The sequence below is a fragment of the Cervus elaphus genome, chromosome 15 (assembly GCF_910594005.1).
Source record: "Cervus elaphus chromosome 15, mCerEla1.1, whole genome shotgun sequence".
Lineage (NCBI taxonomy): Eukaryota > Metazoa > Chordata > Mammalia > Artiodactyla > Cervidae > Cervus > Cervus elaphus.
In genome coordinates this window covers 54,534,029-54,550,801 of record NC_057829.1, presented here as the reverse complement: position 1 = coordinate 54,550,801, position 16,773 = coordinate 54,534,029, and the positions used below count along the sequence as shown (strand labels likewise).

The window sequence follows — 16,773 nt, the reverse complement described above, 5'->3', positions numbered from 1 at the left end:
CTAAGAAATGAGGTTGGGGAGGCAATGTGGATGTGGTGGGTCTGTAGGCTATGGTAACCTTTAAGTGAGAAACCGCATTTTAGAAAAAGTACTGAATGGCTTATTTGGAGTTACAAAGATATGCCCAGAATTTCCTCCTTCCTGAGGATTTAGAATATTTAATAGAGCTCTGTTTGAAAAAATTTCCAGTGTGTTGTTATGTTTTTTCTTCCTTATTCCTACTTCTTTCCTTTCTTTCAGCTGTAGCTGGGCCAAGAGACAGTCTTTGGGTTATCAAGTTTTGAATGAACAGCAACTAAACATTAAATGATAAAAATCAAAAGGGGAAAAAATTCCTGATTATCCTTATATTGTTTAGGATTTCAGATTCAGAAAGACTAAAACTAATCTGTAAAAATTTTAAAGGAATAAGCATTTTCAGGATTGAGAAGAGGCAAAGACCCAGCTGTTGAGTAGGTGTTGAACATCCTGAATTTATTAGATGGAACTTGAATATCAGTATTTTTTGCATAACTTGTCGGATTGGGTGAATTCTTAGGAAAATTGTATTGTCTTCTGAATTTATTCTTATCAACTTGTAAAACATAGCAACGGGGGAAAAAGATAAATGGAACATGAAAAAACGGCAACTAATAGAAAATCTACTTGGGAAACTGAAAACTTAATAACTCTTCCAAGGTACAGATCTAAGCCAGAGTTTCTCAACCTTGGTGCTATTATTGACATTTGGGTTGTGGGAATCTGTGTAGTGCATTTTAGGATGTTTAAGCAGCAATCTTGCATCTATCCTCTAGATGTCAGTAGCACCCTGCAGTCATGACAAACGAACTCAACTCCAGAGATTGCCAAACCCAACTTTTTTTTTTTTTTGCCTTCAAGGGCAAAAGCCTCCTCTTCTCTCTTCCCCACAATTGAGAATCATGTAACACCCTCTTGTATATACCTACTTTATTTGAATTAGTCTTCACAGCCCAGGCTCCAAGAGATAGAAGATGGACTTTAGGTAGGAGAGGAAAAGTTGAAATCAGATCACAGAAAGTCAGGGGTGGTACTGGAGTCCAGGAGGTGGCCCAGGTGAAAGAGTTGATATCCAGGACAGTGTCAGAGAAGGCTTACTCCCTTAAGCACCGGCTCCAAAGTAGAGGTGGCTGGGTCTGACTGAGGACAAGATGCAGAGCTATGGACACAGACTGAGGGTGGGAAGTTCAAGCTGGGCATGCTGTCGGGTGGAGGCTCTTAGTTCCTGTGCAGTTCCAGTTCTAGCAGCCTCCAGAGAATGGAGACATTGAAGGCCAGGATGGCCCAAGTAGGTGGATCCTCTGGTGGTGTGTAGACCTAGACTGGGGCACCTGTAATAGTAGTGAATGGCCTGAGCTAAGGTTTGGTCTGATTTAGGGTACCTGAGAGACATTCCCTGGGCACTTGGGGAATTCTAAATAAGGACAATGAATGATTGAGGTTCTGTCAGTCATTCACATGGGAGTAACAAGCTCCTGAAATTCAGCTGTCAATTTAAAGACTTCTTGGTAATGCCTGGAGATACTCATTTGTAAATTCGGCAGTAGTATTTACAACACCAGAGAGCACCTCTTTTCCGGGATTCACTGTTTGTTTTTCTGTGCAGACATCCAGGTTGTCCCACATTTTAGTTTTACTGAACTCTCCGAAGGGCAGAGATGTCTTCCAGAGTTGGGAAAGATGGGAGAGAGAGATGGTTGTTTGGTTATTAAACACAATAAGTAAAGGTGATCTTTGAAGCTTGTCAAACACACATCAAACAAACACATTGCATAATCCAGAGATTTATTTTGCCTTAGTGAGCTCTGCTTTCTGGGTACAGATGATGTATAACAATATTGGGGAAGAGTTACCTACTCAAGAATTGACACTTATCCAGTAACTATTTGATTTTCATATTTCTGACCTGGGGGAGTTGGCAGTGGGTAGACTTATTTTAGTACCTTACAGACTGCTTCCTCAAACACAAGCTCTTTAAGTCGTGTTTTTGTTAATCTAATAAACCTCTTGTTTTAGTGATGTGGAAATTGTGAAGACTGCTTCTGTGTAGCTCTCATGCATGCTCCTGATACAAACCTTACTCACTTCAGTTCCTATAGAATTTCAGTAGAAATCCAAAGCCTTGTCCGGTATTTTTGTGAATTCCCTGGGCACTTGTCATTTCTGTGGATTTAGGTTTCCCCACCAGGAAACACAGGCATCCTCTAGAATGTGGAAAAGGTACCAAAAGAATTGTCCCCTAGGGCCTCAGAAGGGATTTGGATGTGCCAACACCTTGACTTCAGGCCAGTGAAACCCATTTCAGGCTTCTAACCTCTAGAACTATAAGATAATAAATGAGTGTGATTTTTTTCCATTTATTTTTATTAGTTGGAGGCTAATTACTTTACAATATTGTAGTGGTTTTTGCCATACATTGACATGAATCAGCCATGGATTTACATGTGTTCCCCATCCCGATCCCCCCTCCCGCCTCCCTCCCCATCCCATCCCTCTGGTCTTCCCAGTGCACCAGCCCTGAGCACTTGTCTCATGCATCCAACCTGGGCTGGTGATCTGTTTCACCCTTGATAATATACATGTTTTGATGCTGTTCTCTCTGAACATCCCACCCTCGCCTTCTCCCACAGAGTCCAAAAGTCTGCTCTGTACATTTGTGTCTCTTTTTCTGTTTTGCATATAGGGTTATCGTTACAAAAATATGGAACGCTTCACGAATTTGCGTGTCATCTTTGTGCAGGGGCCATGCTAATCTTCTCTTTATCGTTCCAATTTTAGTATATGTGCTGCCGAAGCGAGCACATGAGTGTGATTTTAAGCCACCCAGTTCATGGTAATTTATTAGAGAGCCACAATAGGAAATGCATATATCTCCCCCCCAAAGAGGTACAAGAATGAAAAAAACAATGGCATTGTTTCCTTAACTTTTCCTTTTAAAAATGTTATTTGTTGGGCATTGTCTTTTAATAAAATGTTATAATCAAAGGTGATTGTTACAGATGGTCTCTCAGACTCTTTAGCATCGTTTTCCTATTTATTCATCTGACTAAATCAGTGCTAGCAAATGACTGAATCAATAGTGCTTCAAACAAAATGGCATAAAGCAATAGAAATTGCTTCGAACAATTTGACAATTAATTAAATTTCAAACATCTTCATGGAGAAAACTGACCTTTAATTGACTATTTACTTGTTTTCCTGTCTCTCTCTCTCACTAGATGGTAAGCTGCTTGAGGTTTGGGGGAAATGTCTGCTTTGTTAACTGAGGGGTAGCAGAATATGCCATCCCCAAATATGCCACCTTGTCATAAGGATTATTTTGAGCTGAAGGCAATTGAAAAGAAGCAGATATAAGAAAAACTCTCTGTTCTCCCCCATCTGCCTGAAGAAATAATGTCTCTTCTCTCTCTACCAGAAAGGACAGAAGTTAATCACCTGAGACAGCTCTAGTCCTAATCAGCCCAGAGACACTGACAGAAAGATATATGCAACAAATCTTATAAACAAACTCTTACCTTCCATTAGTTTCCCCCAGATATTTGCCTTCATACAATTTGCTACTTAGAAATTTGAAGTTCTTTGCTTTTGCCTTATCATTTTTCTAAAAATGTATCATTTGGTTGTTAGGATGCTATATAAGCCCACGTTCTAGTCACCCGTTTGAGTTACTCATCACTGGGTACTCATGTATATGCCTGATGCATGTGTTAATAAGCTTGTTTTTCTCTTGTTAATCTGTCTTTTGTCAGTTTTTTTCTTTATTTTTTTTCATTTATTTTTATTAGTTGGAGGCTAATTTACCATATTGTAGTGGTTTTTGCCATACATTGACATGAATCAGCCATGGATTCACATGTGTTCCCCATCCTGAACTCCCCTCCCACCTCCCTCCCCATCCCATCCCTCTGGGTCTTCCCAGGGCACCAGCCCTGAGCACTTGTCTCATGCATCCAACCTGGACTGGCGATCTGTTTCACACTTAATAATATACATGTTTCGATGCTGTTTTCTCAGATCATCCCACCCTCGCCTTCTCCCATAGAGTTCAAAAGTCTGTTCTATACATCTGTGTCTCTTTTTCTGTCTTGCATATAGGGTTATCATTACCATCTTTCTAAATTCCATATATGTGTGTTAGTATACTGTATTGGTGTTTTATCTTTCTGGCTTACTTCACTCTGTATAATGGGCTCCAGTTTCATCCATCTTATTAGAACTGATTCAAATGTATTCTTTTTAATGGCTGAGTAATATTCCATTGTGTATATGTACCACAGCTTTCTTATCCATTCGTTTTTGTCAGTTTAATTTAAGGCTCTAGCCAATGAACCTAAGATGGGTAGAGGTAAAAGAACCTTCCCTTCTCTCCTTCACCCTAGTGCTTTTGGTATCTAGCACTGAATGGAACATTGTATTTTATGTAAGTACAGTGTTTTTTTTTTTTTTTTTTTGCTATAAATCTACTCAACAAACTTTCTTTTCCTATTATATAACATTCACAGAGAAACGGTTCTTTCTCTTCTCTCTCTCTCTCACATATAGAGGCATGTATATTCTGTTTCACTATTTTATTTTATTTTTTAAAGACAATTCACTGTACACATTTTGTTTACAGTTTTGTACACTGTCTTAATAGGAGTGGGACCACTTTTCTACTTGAGCCAATTTTTTAACCAAAGTAAAATAACCTAAGTAATACAAAGTGTTAAAATACAGCATAAAGATACAAAAACAGACATACTAATTCTAATTAGGAATGTAATTATGATACTACATTTTTTATAATACACAATTAAGTTTAGGAAACCACACAAACATAGATCAGTGCTTTGAATGAAAAGCATAAATTTGTAGCAAAGCATTGTAGTTAAGTTACAAAAAAAAATTACCAAAGAATACACAAAATTAATGTTTATTCCACCTTTATGTCATATTCCTAGATTCTTCACCAATGTTACATGAGAAAGAAAAACTAAAGCAAAACAAATGAAAAACTGAAATCAGAGTCACTAATGTTATCAAGTAGGGAAACAAAATCTAGCAGCCATCAGCAAGAGTACTGCACAGATAATGCTGTAAAAAGAAACAAAAAAATTGCCAGAAAACTATGCATCATACTCTTTCAAACCAGTAAAATATGCTCCCTCATACAATGGAACGTAAACAAAATCATTCTCTTGTATAGAAATGCAAGTTCTTTTATTTTAATATTGTAGATGGGTCAAATGTTTTTGTAATGGTTAATTCTATTAAGCTATTACAGAGTGGGCCAGGAACACATGTATGGATTCTGGGGATGATATGATGTGTACTGTAATACTTTGATTGGGATAATGGACACTCTAGCCAAAAAAAAAGAAAATATGAATACAGAAGTACAAGACAAAGGCTAATGAGACTTCCTTATATCTTAGCAACATTTAGATGGAACTCAAATTTAAATGCAGCCCATTCTGCTTTTGAAGAGGCTTTCGTTCAGCCTCCAAATCTCGATTGCTTGAGGCAGTCGCCTATGAGAATACTCAGAGAGTGTCTTCTTAAACAACAAACCAATTTTTAGTGGTGGAGCTGCTCTTAGTAGCTGTGTCTGCATGGGACTGATAACCCAATCACTATCTTTGGAGGAAGTCATAACCTTTCCTTGTATACCCTCCCTATATGTGTAGCAGTTTCTCTGTTTTCACATTCAGTAGCCCGTATTGCTATTTTATCACTTTTCAGTTCAGTTCAGTCGCTTAGTTGTGTCCGACTCTTCGCGACGCCATGGACTGCAGCCCGCCAGGCCTCCCTGTCCATCACCAACTTGCAGAGTTTACTCAAACTCGTGTCCATGTCTTATCACCTTTAGCTCTAACATTAACAGCAGCTCCACATATATCATCACTGTAGTCATCAAAAGATTCTCCAATAAGGCACAGCAGTGTCTCTAGCCAAAAAATATCGAGGTCACTTCGTCTCTGCTGTTTGTTCAGTGTAATTAGCCATCGTCCTTATCGTTTTTTTTTCTCATCTTCCCACATAGGCTCAATACCATCCTTAAAAAGTGAGTAGTCACAGCCAGGCATTAAATTACTAGATAACTGGATATGGTTGTACAGAGCCCAAAAGTCTTCAACAGTATCAAACTTAGAGATCAATCAAAGGTTTGCTTGCCAAGTTTTGCTTTTATCATTTTTAAAAAACCAGAGTGCCCATCTGTTCTGTAAAGGGTGTTTATTTAATACAGTGTTCTGGGTTAGCAACCTCACTACATTCTGTTTTCTCTTCTTCTGTAGGTGGGGGGTTGGGAGTAGGGGTGGTTTCTGGTTCCACAGTCACCATCTTGGATAGATCTGATCGTGCAACTGCTCCTGAAGGCTGTTTCACTATTTTCTGAATACAACTAATGTTTTATCAGGTTTGAGTAATTGGTCAAAGATTACATCATTGTGGTGAGTTACATAATGTGTTTCTGAAAGTCGCAAGCAGAAAAGGTGATTAGTATATATTGTGGCAGTAGTCCGTATTTCAGTGCCTAGGGGTCACAGGCACAGACATCGCCAAGTCAGGAGCCAGCCTCAGGGCCCGCTCATAATACTCCAGGGCTTCATTCATTTCTCCTTTTACTTTGTGGATGAACCCAAGGATACTCAAGCTTTCTATATCTGATGCATTTCTCCGGAGTTTCTTTGAAGCCAATTTCGTCAAAGAATTGATGCTTTTATCCTTATCTATTGATGCGTTTTCTATTTTTATTGCTTTTAAATAATGGCTAATTGCATCAACTTCAGATTTTTTGTGAAATTCCAGAAATCGGCCATAGTGGAAATGTATGTGTTGCAGCATTTCGTTGTTGAGTGATTTCATGCAGAGCACTTTTTGAAAAGTATCTTCAGCTTTTCTGTGGTCACCTGCTTCTGCGTACATTTCTGCCAGGCTTGTATAAGCCAACTCAAATGTGGGCTTTAGTTGCACAGCACGTTCGAAATGTTGTATGGCTAATGGTACTATTCTGTTGATGTTTTCTTTATCCTCTCCTTTAGGCTGACAGTTTGTAACTTTCTTTATTTCGATTATTTGTGACTTGTAGCAAAGCCCTGTCTGGTGATGCAGGAAAGCAGAGGAGGGGGTTTCCTTCAAGGCCAATTTTGAGAGCCGAAGAGCTTCATCCAGAACGCCTTTTCTTCGGTAAAACTTGGCAGCATACCGATAGACATAGGTCTTTGAGGATGCATTGGTCAGTGCTTCTTTGATGTACTTTTCTCCTTCAGCTTCTTGATCTACATCTTGAAGCTTCAGGCCAAGAAGAGCCTTAATGTATGCATCATTTGGATTTAGCCTGACAGCCTGTTTTAGGGTGTCCAGACAAAATTCGCCACTACTCTCTGGTGCTTTGTTAAAGCCATCCAGGCGATAGACAACGATTGCATACCCAGTGCTGAATTCAGGGTTTTCAGGGTCCACTTCCAGAGCCTTTTCAAAGCAGACTTTGGCCCGTTCATAATTCTTTCCTCCACATTTCAGCAAGGCCCATCCTTCCTCACAGTCCATCTGAGGACACTCCATTCTATAGGTGGAGGAATTTGTAAGTTTCCTGCAAGTGTTCTTCACCTTGTCCAGGTAAATCTGGGCTTCTGCCGGTTGGCCCATATGGTAATGCAACCAGGCGTAGTTGCCCCAGGTAACCAGACTTCTCACTTCTGATTGGTTGGCATGTTCTGGCTGGGTTAAGTCTTCAGCTTCTTGTAAACTCTTCAGGGCTTCCTCATTCTGGCCTTTCAGGTGTTTCACATAGGCCAGTAAGTTGTGTATTCCCACCTTGTATTTGGTGTCCAGGAATGTAATCTCCTCCAAGACCCTGTTTTCTAAATCCGGTATTTCTGTCTCTTCAATGATAAACTCCCATGTAAAGTGACATCTCAACTGTTGCAGCTTATCCTTGATCTGATCCTCATCAGCATTATAACTGTAAAAACAAAAGCAGATTTTCTTTGTTAGGTGACAAACAGCCGATGGAAATAAGCCAGGTAAAACACCTCATGTTTAGAGCCTAGCCTTGCAAAGGGCATGCCTGCTTTGATCTTCCATGAGTTCCTGTGTTTCTAAGATCCATGTGGCCTCTGAATGCAGTTTGCTTGGCTTCATACACTGACTCCAGCACTTTCTAGGCCGTGAAACTTCTCTGTGCTTCAGAGTGAAGTGAAGTGAAGTCGCTCAGTCGTGTCCCACTCTTTGCGACCCCATGGACTGTAGCCCAACAGGCTCCTCCGTCCATGGGATTTTCCAGGCAAGAGTACTGGAGTGGGTTGCCATTTCCTTCTCCAGAGGATCTTCCCGACCCAGGGATCGAACCCAGGTCTCCTGCATTGTAGGCGGATGCTTTAACCTCTGAGCCACCAGGGAAGTCTGTGCTTCAGAACCTCCTTTGTAAAGCACAGAAGATAAACTTATCACACTGGATTTGGTGAGAGTTAATAGGCCTATCTATGTAAAATACTTAGAGCATGCATATTTCATGCTTTATAAGAGTTTTCTATTTTCCTATTGCTGTAATAGGAAAGAGGTAGAGACAAGTAAGAAACTCAGAGCCTTAGGAAATATTATTGACCTTAGTCAGGACCTTAATCTGCAGATTATGTAACAAATTAAGACTACCTAAATGTGATCATATTTTACCCATTTATTTTATTTGGATTTATTTGTGGGAGATATTTATTTATTTATATATATATTCACAGACATTTGCGAAGATAGAACATAAGTCCAGTGTATCCTTCACCCAGTTTCTCCCAAAGATTATATTTTAGGAAACTGGCAGTGGTACAATATGCACACAGTTCATTTTTTATTCCTACTAGTAATGTATGCTTCCCTGGTGGCTCAAATGGTAAAGAATTTGCTTGCAATGCTGGGGACCCAGGTTCAGTCCCTTGATTGGGAAGATCCCCTGGAGACGGGAATGGCAATCCACTCCAGTATTCTTTTTTTTTTTTTTTTTTTCACTCCAGTATTCTTGCCTGGAAAATTCCATCAACAGTGGAGCCTGGTAGGCTACAGTCAGTGGGGTCGCAAAGAGTCAGAAACAACTGAGTAACTAACACACATACAGAGTAATGGGTGAATGATCTAGCTCTTTGTATTCTTACCAGAATTTGATATTTCCACTTTTTAAAAAAAATGTTATTAGCTGTTTTAATAGACATAGCGGTAGCTCTTTGTGGTCTTAATTTGCATTTCCCTAATGGCTAGTGATGTTGAACATCTTTTTGTGTGTTTATTTGCCATCTATATATCCTCTTTGGTGAAATATCTCTTGATATCCTTTTCCTGTTTTCTAATGAGATTGTTTTTTATTGTTGGATTGCAAGAATTCTTTATAGATTCTAGATATGAATCATTGGTGAGGCAGGCATATGGTTTTCAAAGATTTTCTCGCAACATGTGACTTGTCTTTTTTTCCTTTAATAAGGTCTCTTGAAGAGCAAAAGTTTTTACTTTTTAAAAAAATTTTTTTTTATCCTGCCAAACGGCATGTGGGCTCTTGGTTTCCTGACCAGGGATCAAACCTGCACCTATTTCATTGGAAGCACAGAATCTTTTTCTTTCCTTTTTTTAAAAAAAAAAAAAAATTATTTACTTTTAATTGGATGATAATTGCTTTGCAATATTGTGTTGGTTTCTGCCATACATCAACATGAATCAGCCATGGGTCTACATATGTCCCCTCCCTCTTGAGCCTCCTTCCCACCTCCCACCCCACCCTCTAGGTTGTTATAGAGTACCAGATTTGAGCTCCTTGCATCATACAGCAAATTCCCACTGACTACCTAGTTTTTTTTTAATTCTTTTTTTTTTTAAATTATATTTGAGATTTCCCTGGTGGTCCAGTGTCTAAGACTCTGAACTCCCAATGCAGGGGGCCTGGGTTTGATCACTGGTCAGGGAACTAGATCCCATATGTGGTTTGCATTCCACATCTAAAGCTCTCTCATGATACAACCAAGACCTGGTGCAGCCAACTAAATAAATTAATTAAAAATTATTTTTAATTAACGGAAAAATTGCTTTACAATATTGTATTGGTTTCCGCTATATGTCAACATGAATCAGCCATAGGTGTATATGTATGTCCCCTCTCTCCTGAATCTCGCATCTCCCACAGCATCCCACCCCTCTGTGTTGTCTGGGTCTAAGCTCCCTAGTGACACAGCAAATTCCCACTATCTGTTTTACATATGGTAATGTATATGTTTCAGTGCTACTCTCTCAATTGTAAGTGCAGAGTCTTAGCCACTGGACCACCAGGGAAGTTCCCATAGTTTCTACTTTTGATGAGGTATAATTTGTTGGTTTTTTTTTTCTCTTAATGGATCATGTGTTTGGTATCACGTCTAGGAACTCTTCACCAGGCCCTAAGTCCTGAAAGTTTTCTCCTGTGTTTTCGTCTACAAGTTCTATCATTTTACATTTATATCTGTGATCCATTTTGAGTTTCTTTTGCGTAATGTATGGAGATTAGGTCAGTGGCTCATTTTTCAGCCTATGGATACCCAGTTGCTCCAGCAAGATTTGTTGAAGCCTGTTCATCCTCCATTGAATTGCATTTGCAACTTTGTCAAAAATCAGTTGGCTGTGCTTGTGTGGGATTATTTCTGGGCTCCTTATTCTATTCCACTGATCTCTGTGTTTATTCTTCCACCAATACCATACCATCTTGTTTACTGTATATAAACAGTCTGAAAATTGGGTAGGGTGATTCCTCTCTATTCTTTTTTTCAAAATTGTTTTTATAGTTCCTTTGCATTTCCATATAAATTTTATATTAATATTTCCTATGTCTATAAAAGTCTTACTGGAGTTTGATAGGAATGTTTTTGTCAGTTGTGGAAAATAGACATTTTTACTATGTTGAATCTTCTAATCCATGAATATACTGTATCTGTTTATGTAGATATTCTTTGATTTCTTTCATTAGCATTTGTAGTTTTAGGCATTCAAGTCCTATGCATGTTATGTTAGGTTTACACTTAAGTACACATATGTGTGAAGTGAGTTGGGGAGAGTGGCCTTATTACCTCTTTATGGTGGTGAAAATCCTTAACTCCACTACCCCTCTCTGTTGCCATCTCAGTGGGGAGTGGGAAGGCACCTCATAACCCCCAGGTGGGGGCTGATATCCACATTGCTTTTATGGTCTTCTCTCCCCCACTGCAAAGAGAGGGGCCCTTGTTAACACCCAAGTGGGGATGAAAGTCTTTGCATTCCACTTGGCCTTCTTTGGCATCCTCCATCGGGGGAGGGAGCGGGAGGGAGTCCCGATGCCCAGCTCATAGCCTGGTGAGAGTAGAAGCCTTGGCTACCCACTCAGCCCTTACTAACAGAGTTTGGAACGGGGCCTTAGTTTCTGCTTGACTTTTCCTGTGGTATTTGGCTGGAGTAGCGGTTGTTTATAAATTTTTTGTTTTGCTAGGCTGTCTCCTTTTTGGGTCCTTTGGCTAGAGAGAGCAGGTTTTTCGTGGGACTTTTCTATTTATGCCTACTGGCATTTCTAGGTTTCTGGCTTCTCCAGCACTCCGTCTGGGATATATGCAGAAAAGAGGAATATCCATATACAAAAGATTGAAGTTGGACCTGTTCCTATATTGTATACAAAAGACGAATTCAAAATGTGTCAAAGATCTAGATGTAACACCTAAAACTATAAAAATCTAGAAATGAAAGAGGGAAAAAAAGCTCCATAACATTGAATTTAGCAACAGTTTCTTGGATATGCTAAAAACAAAGGTAACAAAAGTAAAAATAAACAAGTTGAGCTTTAGCAAAACTAAAAAGTTTTATGCATCAAAGGGCACTATCAATAGAATGAAAAGATATCCTGCAGAATGGGAGAAAATGTTTGTAAATCATGTACCTGATAAGGGATTAATATTTAGACTAATAAGCAGCTCCTACAACTCAACAACAGAAAAACAAATAACTGATTAAAAGAATGGGCAAAGGACTTGAATAGACACTTCCCTAACGAAAATATACAGATGGCCAGTAAGTACATGAAAAGATGTTCAACATCACCAATCATTAATGAAATGCAAATCAAAACCATAATAAAATACCTCTACACATTCATTAGGATGGCTATTATCGGAAACACAGAAAATACCAAATGTCAAGGATGTGGAGAAATTAGAACCCTTGTGCATTGCTAGGGAGAATGTAAAATGGGGCAGCTGCTGTGGAAAATGATGATTCCTCAAAAAATTAAATATAGAATTACCATATAATTCAGCAGTTCCACTTCTGGTAGATACCCAAAATAAATGAAAGCAAAGACTTGAAGGATAGATACTTGTATCCTTATAGCAGCATTATTCACAGTAGTCAAAAGGTGGGGAAAAAAAGGTGGGAGAAACCCAAGTGTCCTCCAGTGGATGAATGGATAAACAAAATGTAGTTAGTACATACAATGGAATATTATTTGGTTTTAAAATGGAAATATATTCTGACACATGCTTCATTATGGATGAACCTTGAAGGCTTTATATTAAGTTAAATAAGTCAGTCACAAAAGGCCATGTGTTGTATGCTTCCATATATATGAAATATCCACAATAGACAAATCTATAGAGACAGAAAGCAGATTAATGGTTACCAGGTCCTGGAATGAAGGATGAGAGGTGAGTGACTGCTCAGAGTGACAAAATTTTCTTAAACTAGATAGTGGTGAGGGTTGCACTACATTGTTGTACTAAATACTACAAAATTGTATACTTAAAATAGTTAAAGCTATAGTTCTTCCAGTAGTCATGCATGGATGTGAGAGTTGGACCATAAAGAAAGCTGAGCAGCGAAGAATTGATGCTTTTGAACTGTGGTGTTGGAGAAGACTCTTGAGAGTTCCTTGGACTGCAAGGAGATCAAACCAGTCAATTGTAAAGAAAATCAGTCCTGAATATTCGTTGGAAGGACTGATGCTGAAGCTGAAACTCCAATACTTTGGCCACCTGATGCGGAGAACTGACTCATTGGAAAAGACCCTGATGCTGGGAAAGATTGAAGGCAGGAGGAGAAAGGGATAACAGAGGATGAGATGGTTGGATGGCATCACTGACTTGATGGCCATGAGTTTGAACAAGCTCCAGGAGTTGGTGATGGACAGGGAAGCCTGGCATGCTGCAGTCCTTGGGGTCGCAAAGAGTCGGACACGAGTGAGCGACTGAACTGAACAGAACTGAAAATAGTTAAAGTGGTAAATTTTATCATACATGTATTTTATCACTATTAAAGTTCATATTACTAGCCTGAGTAGAAATTCTGAAAATTATATATTTATATATGCATGCGTGCATGCTAAGTTGCTTCAGTTGTGTCTGACTCTTTGCAACCCCATGGACTATAGCCCACCAGGCCTCTCTATCCATGGGATTCTCCAGGCAAAAATACTGGAGTGCGTTGCCATATCCTCCTCCAGGGGATCTTCCTTTAAAATATAAAAGCTAATTACTATGCCATCTGAAATGATCTCATGAACCTCCATTGGTACCTTTTAAGAAACATTGGTTTAAAGATTAAATAAGGTATCATTGAATAGAGACTCTGGTTCATGTCTAGCTCTATCACTTATTATCTATGTAGTCTTAACATTTCTTAATTTAAAAATTCATTATTGGTAAAAAGTATAATATGAGTACTGGCCTCATAAGTTTCTTTTATAAATGTAATAATTTACATAATAGTTTGGAAGCCAGGCTGGCACTTGATAAGCAACCAGGACATGATATCTACTTTTCTATTATCATGATGATGATTTTTGTTGCTGTTGTCATTATTTTCATATCAGTGATAATCCACTCTTATTTGTCTCTGAACCAAAGGAAGGAGAAAGGGTTGACAATAGGTCTGTAATTATGCGTTTTCTGAAACTGTTGCTCCTTCAAAGTTTCGTACACTGAAACACTGAGGGCGAATTTACAGGCCAATATTAATGTTTTTTTTGATCTGATAAGATCCAGGGTTCTTTGAATCAAGATTCAGTTTAGATAATACAGTTTACATTAGGCCCTTTAGCTAAGAAAGATGTGGGAGTTCCCAAGCACAGAACTCTAGCCAAGCCCAGAACTCTAGCCAAGCCCTGTGGACAGGAGGCTGTCAAAGATTTGCAGACCACCTGGCTTCCCCAGAGGACAGTTGACCTGCTAATCTTAGAGCCAGTCGGATTGATAAGGCCTGACATAGGAACCCAGCAGTGCAGATGGTGAGACCAGATGCCAGCAGACAAAGGTCTTGTTCTCTAAGCAGTGAGCATCTCTCCCTCATCCACCACAGTACTTCTCTCAAGACAGCTGAGAGACCCCACTGCTATAGCTCACGCAGCTGTGTGCATTCTGCTTTTTTCCTCCTGCCGAGGAGCCAGAAAGCAACGTCTGTATCCAGATTAACTGTCCGTTCCCTCCCTAGGTCAGACAGAAGTGAGGTTGGTGGAAAATTGTTTCAGAGACTGGGATTGTTTTCTCCCTGCCTCCCTTCCCATTTCCCTCCCTTTCTTTGGGTTTCAACATCTTCCTCAGGGAGATGCTAACAAAAAAGAAAAATGAATTGATAAAATAGTTTATGGGTATATATGAATGTGCATGTGTGTGAGTGCACACTCACATCCACATTCATTCCAAAGCAGATGGTCAAATAGAGAAATAAGGAAATGGCATCACTGAGACTGAGTCTGTTGATATAAAATGGTTAACGTTTTTTCCAGAAACTCTATACAGAAAGGCAGAGAAATCCTTACCTCATGGTTGCTGTGAATTAGGCAGCAGTTGTACAGAGTTTTGTCTAGCTGGATGGTCTCCTCGGAGGTCGGTTCTGTCTGTCTTATGGATTTTCAGATAAATTTATACCCCAGGGCAGGGCTATATAAGGGAGATGAACAGCAGCTAATGATGTAACTTGTGGGTGTGTTTTTGCTACGATAAGTTGGAAACCGAAAGTAGAAAGTGAAATTAAAGTAGGCAGAATTGCAGAAAATGAAACTTAAATAGCTGCTTTGCTTTCTTTGTTCTGTTTTGAAAATGGATTGAGAAAAGGCTGGGGGAAAGCAGTTTTTTTGACATGCTGATTCCTCTCTTTGGGAAATTAGCAAGCTCTGGGAGGAAGCCCCCTCCAGATGGTGAAGGACAGGGAAGCCTGGGGTGCTACAGTCTATGGGCTCCCAAGGAGTCGGACATGACTGAGCAACTGAACGACAACAAATTCCTCTCTCAGACTTTGTAAGGCCTTTTAGAAATCCAGGAACTAAGAGATGCCAGTAATGTGGAGTCCACTGAACCTATAGCCAGAGAGTCCTGTGAGAATTGGCTCTGTGAACTTGCCAAAGTCATGCCCTCAATCTGTGCCTTTGCTCATCTGGAAACAGACATTGTTCTTTATATGGTAAAAATTCTGCAAGTCAGTAAACCAGAGCCTTAACTCAAATTCATTCCTATTCTCTGAGAGGATCAGTCTTAATATTTATTTTGTGCCTTTGCATACCCTTCTTTCTGGAGAATGATCAGTGATAAAAGAGTCCTAAAACTCCTTCTTTATTCATGGGAACCAAGAAAACCTAACTGCTAGAATCTTGAGACTTCAAATAAAACATGTTGGGCCTGAATGAAAATATTTCCTTCTTTGTAATGCTCTCTATTGTAGCCATCTAAAGTGTTCATATTCACTAGACATGATTATCATATCTATGTAAGAGTATTATCCTCTTGGTGCCCATGGCATCCACGTTTGGCCTACCTCAACCTGGCCTGTGTAATCTTACTTAGTCATGGTGCTTGTGGTAAGAGGTTGAGAAGAGTAAGTGCTGATATAATGGAAAAACCCGAATGAATTTTTGGCTAGCCCAGTACTTAGCAACTACTTGGCACATAAAAGCTTGCAAATAAAAAGTGACTATTGATGATGATGGTAATAATAGTAGTAATAGTCGTGGTATTTTCTGTCATCAAGTTTAAATAGTGCTTTCTTTAAAAACAAAACAAAACAAAACCTATATTCTTTCTTTTAAATAAGAATCAGAAAAGGAGGAGCTGTAAGAAAGTGTTCCTCTTAGGAACACTTAAACACACTACCAAATCTAAACTGTTCTGCTTAATCCCTCCTACCTAGCTCATCTGCCATGCCATCCTGAACTAGTTAGAAAGTTCTACACAAATAAAAATTTCTGAATAAATTGTCTTCTAATAAATGTTCAGGCGATAAGCAGATGCCAAGATAAATTAATTAGAGAGCCAACCTCTCTTTGCAGGGGAGTGAGGTACCTTTGGAATTCTTGTGAAGAAAAGCAGTTGGGTTTGTAATTTTCCAGTGCACTAGATAGAGCGCAGAGAAGCACACGAAACGTTTATCGTGCCCTTGCCATGAATTTGGCAGCAGTCCTGGGTCTATGGGACTGTGGCTTGGATTCATTAGATATTTGGAATCTTGCCCAGTGTCTCTGTAGAATAAACAGACCTTGGAGCAACACAAGATAGAGCCGTAGAGAAGAAAACAGCCCCCCAAAAAGTCTGTGTATGTGTGTGTCCAAAAGTGCACTTACAGCTAGGAAGAGAAAACAAGAACTGGAGAAAACGAGACTTACAGAAATGAAATTTCAGCACTGCGCTGTAAGTCCATTCCCAGGAGTATAGGGTCAGCTGGCTCCCTGAGTGACTGGCCAGCTGTGGTAAACTACTTCATCCCTGTGAGCCTCAGTTTCCTCAACTGATGCAAAAGTGATTGGGAATAGATTATTGAATT

General features: G+C 39.4%; 1 protein-coding gene, 1 non-coding gene and 1 pseudogene across 3 annotated transcripts; all 3 read right to left on the bottom strand.

Annotated features, from left to right (window-relative positions):
• Window positions 1-2,713: 2,713 nt before the first annotated feature.
• On the bottom strand, window positions 2,714-2,820 carry LOC122709694. Its single transcript, XR_006345668.1, has one exon. It is a non-coding gene; the product is annotated as a U6 spliceosomal RNA (small nuclear RNA).
• Window positions 2,821-4,571: 1,751 nt separating this feature from the next.
• Window positions 4,572-6,339, bottom strand: LOC122708933 (annotated as a pseudogene). Its single transcript, XR_006345357.1, has one exon. The product of XR_006345357.1 is annotated as a eukaryotic translation initiation factor 4E-like (transcript).
• On the bottom strand, window positions 4,572-14,932 carry LOC122708932 (interferon-induced protein with tetratricopeptide repeats 1-like). Its single transcript, XM_043925774.1, has 2 exons — window positions 14,780-14,932; window positions 4,572-7,963 (listed from the first exon to the last, which is right to left on the bottom strand). The coding sequence occupies exons 1-2, from the start codon at window positions 14,782-14,784 to the stop codon at window positions 6,526-6,528; spliced, it is 1,443 nt and encodes a 480-aa protein (XP_043781709.1). The 5' UTR covers window positions 14,785-14,932; the 3' UTR covers window positions 4,572-6,525.
• Between the last annotated feature and the right edge of the window lie 1,841 nt (window positions 14,933-16,773).